We start from the raw sequence: 3755 nt of genomic DNA, 5'->3' as shown, positions 1-3755 counted from the left end.
TATCATACACATTGAGGTAGACATATACGACAAATAAAAACTTGATTCTAACCTTTTTACTTCCTACATCCAATCAGAAGACCAATTGACAGACTGGATACTGAGAGAAACAAACTCAGTTGAGTGAACTATTGTGGGAACAATTATTGGATGGGAGACCTTCCGTGAAATTCAGGACTGACTGAACCAAAGAATCTGAAAACAGAATGCTGGGATAATTCAGTACCAACTAGGAACCTAGAAAAAAAGATAGGTTGATAGAGACAAAATAACAGTCAGAGAGAGAGAGAGGTTACAGTGAACTTTCCTCATGCAAAATCTCACAGAGATAATCGGTTACATTGGTAGGCTGACTGTAAGATAGAGTGATGTAAGATAGATTTATGAACAGTTAAAGTTAATAGATTGGTTCATGTGCACCGATTTATATAAGAGAGATATATATGGCAGGGTAGGTTAAGCATAGATAGCAAAACTTGGCATAATTTTTTGGTAGTAGAGCCTTTGGCTCATTTTTGTTGTTATGTCTTAATCGTAAAGAATGAATCTGCGGAGGAACTTGACTTTTCAGAAGATAACATCATCAACACGTTACTTTCAAAAAAAACATCCTCAATAAGTGAGTCAATGCAAGAGGGCCCAACGGCCAGCAGGCCACTCAACATACCATTCAGATCGATTTCTTCTTGAAGGTATTAAATTCGGCAAACTATTTATTTCCTAATAAATCTTGGGAGTGGTAGCTGAAGAAAGAAATAAAAACTTTTCAACTTTCCTCTACCGCTAAAAAATCATCTAGCACAAGGCATGGAAACTCAAGGGATTACAACAGTAGAAGAAAATACTACAAAAAAGAAAAAAAAAAGGAGGGATAATTGGGTCTTTATTATTGTATCACCCCATCAATCAGAGGAACAAGCTAATGAAGGCTACTTCTTCGTCGGCTTGCCATTGGAGATGGAGGCCTTGGCAGGGGCGGGGATGGCGGCGTTGGCGACGGCGGCGGCGGCAGCCGGGTTGAGCTCGTCCCATGCTTCGATCCAAGTAACCATGGCGTCGGCGAGCTTCGTGAAGTACGGGTCGATGGGACCAAGCTTGTCTTTGACGAGCTTGCTGAGCTCAATGTAGCAGGCCTGGACAGTGTTGCAGTCCTTGGGAAGAACTATAGACTGGAAGAAGGGGATGATGTCTTCCTGCCAGTAGATGCCCTTGTACTCTTTTCTAAGGTTCACAAACGGGTTGCTGGCCTTGCTGTGGAAGATGTACGGCAGCCCCGTCTTTACCCCAAGTCCAAGATGGTCGCAGATCACCTGAATTCCACCACCAAGCTTTTGTCATGTCCTAAATCGGAAAACTTAATTCGACGGGAAGTTTATGCTTGATCTAGAGTTTTATGTTTCCTTGTTAATTTCGTTTCAAGAAAGAAATCGATTCATTTGAAATTCAATCCTGGTTCTCTGAAGTGAAAAATTAGTGATTCCGGTTCTTTAAGTTTTCCCGGGATTTGGTTTGTTTCATGTGGGAAATCGGTCAAATCCGACTCATTTGATTCGAGACGAGAAGAAAATCGATCAGTTCGGAAGCTCATTTGGGCTAAAACTTCATGAGAAATCTATCAGATCAAAATAATTATTTTTGAGAGGACTTTCCATCGTAGTTCATACGTTGAGGAATTCAGAAGAGAGAACGATCAATTACTAACCAATCATATCGGAATATTTTCAACCCTAATTCTATAAATTTCGTTTCAAGGGAAATATCATTTGATGTAATTGATCAAATCCGAAACTAGGGAATTTGTCTCTCAAGAGAGAATTACAGATTGATTTTGTGTCTCCTGATGTCTTAGTGAAAAAATCGATCAAACCCGGTACATCAATCTCTGAAAAAATTCATTTCTCTCGCGAGAGGTCCCGGACAAACTCCGATTTCAAACTTTTTTCAAAGAAATTTCCGCATAGAAAAGTTAGGATCGAGCGTACCTTGCAGCACCAGCCAGCCCACATATCGTCGTAGCGGCCGATTGGTTGACCATCACCCATAAGCCCAAAGTACATGGCGGGGCCGATCAGCTCCCGGTTGAATCCGAGGTTCATGCCGCACATAGGGAAGAGAGTGCCCTTGGGAATGGTTAGAACTGCGTCAACGTACCGTGTATTGCGCTCCAAAGGCTTCACGAGCTGAGTAGGCGCGTCGTAGTCTGGAATGTTAAGCCAAAGGCCGTGGGAAATGGCCGTTGGGACGCCCTCTCTCATGCTGAATGGATAACCACGGACGAAATCCGCCCCTTTCCTGTAGGGATCGTAGAGCGTGTTGAAGAACAGAGGAGTCGAAGGTGTAAGCAGATTTTCAATGTGCTGCGACAAGGCGTTGATGTCCTCCCCGCTAGGGTTCTTCGCCACCTACAATTGATCCGGATTCAGATCTAATTCAAATTCCACAGAATCGACAGATCTCGAGAACTGATCCCGTAACAGAATCTTTCATGACGTCGCTGCTATATCTCTAATCAATTAATTTGCTTATAGATACATGGAAACTAAGATTGATGCATGGAAATTCAATAGGAGGAGCTTTCGGCTTAATTCTTTGTTTAAGGACCAGATCGGATCAAACTTTCTCGGGAATCAATAGATCTGAGGAGATCCGGGGAAGGCACTTACGAAGCAATCGTCGTCGATGGTGTAAATGTACTTCTTCTTGGAGACCATGAATCCGAAGCAGCGGCAAGCGGAGTCCTTGAAGGAGATGCAAGAGGCCTTGGGGCCGAGGATGCGATTGATGTCGTTGCGGTTGTAGAGCTCGTAGTCGAATCCTTCGGGAACTTTGATCGTCTTCGAGGGATCTCCATCTTGCACGATGATCAAGTGGTAGGGCTGGAAGAAGGGGCGCCACATTTCGAGAAAGTCCAAGTTACGGATCGTCGGGATGACGATGTCGAGCTCGTCGGTGAGAGGCGGCGATACAGGAATCGCCGGAACCGAGCCGCCTTGAAGCCCCGCCATTAGATCGAACGGAGAGAGAGATCCGTCGAAGGAAGATCGGCGACGAGCTCCGATCTCGATCTCGATCTCGATCTCGCAGAATGGCGAAGGAAGAAGACGACCGAGGAAATAATCTTGGGCCCGGGGCCGTATTTATAGCCCGGAGAGTCCGGACGAGATCTATTCTCGGCCGTCCGATGATTTACGATCGGACGGCTGTCGCCGTGCTCGGGACCGCGTTACTCTCCCCTTTTTTCCGTGGTGCTGACTGCTGACCGGTTGAAGAGGACACGTGTCAATACCGGAATGCCGTCGGATCGGGAGATGTCTCGTAATGGCCGTCCGATCATTCTGTTCTTAAGCACGTGCCTCTCACGTGGCTTTGAATTTCCTAGTTTCGAGTCATACGTGCGTGTTCCCGGCCGCCTACGGTCGATGAACAGCCTAACTAATACAGAGACTAAGTTCGGCAAGATAGAGAGAGGTCAACGCTACTCTTTCTCTCTCTCTCTCTCTATATATATATATCTATGTCTCTCTCTCGCCTTGTTTATTTATCTCTCGCGCTCTCTATCTGTCTCTCTCTCGCCTTGTTTATTTATCTCTCTCTCTTTATATCTATATCTCTCTCTCGCCTTGTTTATTTATCTTTCTCTTTCTCTGTCTATGTCTGTCTGTCCTTGTCTATTTATCTTTCTCTTTCTCTGTCTATGTCTGTCTGTCCTTGTCTATTTATCTTTCTCTTTCTCTGTCTATGTCTGTCTGTCCTTG

The 3755-nt window shown here is 44.7% G+C and overlaps 1 protein-coding gene across 1 annotated transcript; it reads right to left on the bottom strand.

Annotated features, from left to right (window-relative positions):
- Positions 1–744: 744 nt before the first annotated feature.
- On the bottom strand, positions 745–3121 carry LOC144705183 (UDP-arabinopyranose mutase 1). The gene is made up of 3 exons (XM_078577743.1): positions 2664–3121; positions 1983–2402; positions 745–1310 (listed from the first exon to the last, which is right to left on the bottom strand). The coding sequence occupies exons 1-3, from the start codon at positions 3003–3005 to the stop codon at positions 930–932; spliced, it is 1143 nt and encodes a 380-aa protein (XP_078433869.1). The 5' UTR covers positions 3006–3121; the 3' UTR covers positions 745–929.
- Positions 3122–3755: the final 634 nt, after the last annotated feature.

The sequence above is a fragment of the Wolffia australiana genome, chromosome 7 (genome assembly GCF_029677425.1).
Source record: "Wolffia australiana isolate 7733 chromosome 7, ASM2967742v1".
In the NCBI taxonomy this organism is placed as follows: Eukaryota; Viridiplantae; Streptophyta; class Magnoliopsida; order Alismatales; family Araceae; genus Wolffia; species Wolffia australiana.
This window is presented reverse-complemented; position numbering and strand designations above follow the sequence as displayed.

What these genes read in the sequence shown, in the direction of transcription:
- LOC144705183 (XM_078577743.1), bottom strand. Translation starts at nt 3,005, where the DNA reads ATGGCGGGGCTTCAAGGCGGCTCGGTTCCGGCGATTCCTGTATCGCCG. An exon ending in CCATCGACGACGATTGCTTC is followed by an intron (nt 2,403 to 2,663) that starts GTAAGTGCCTTC and finishes GATCAATTGTAG; the next exon opens with GTGGCGAAGAACCCTAGCGG. An exon ending in GGGCTGGCTGGTGCTGCAAG is followed by an intron (nt 1,311 to 1,982) that starts GTACGCTCGATC and finishes GGTGGAATTCAG; the next exon opens with GTGATCTGCGACCATCTTGG.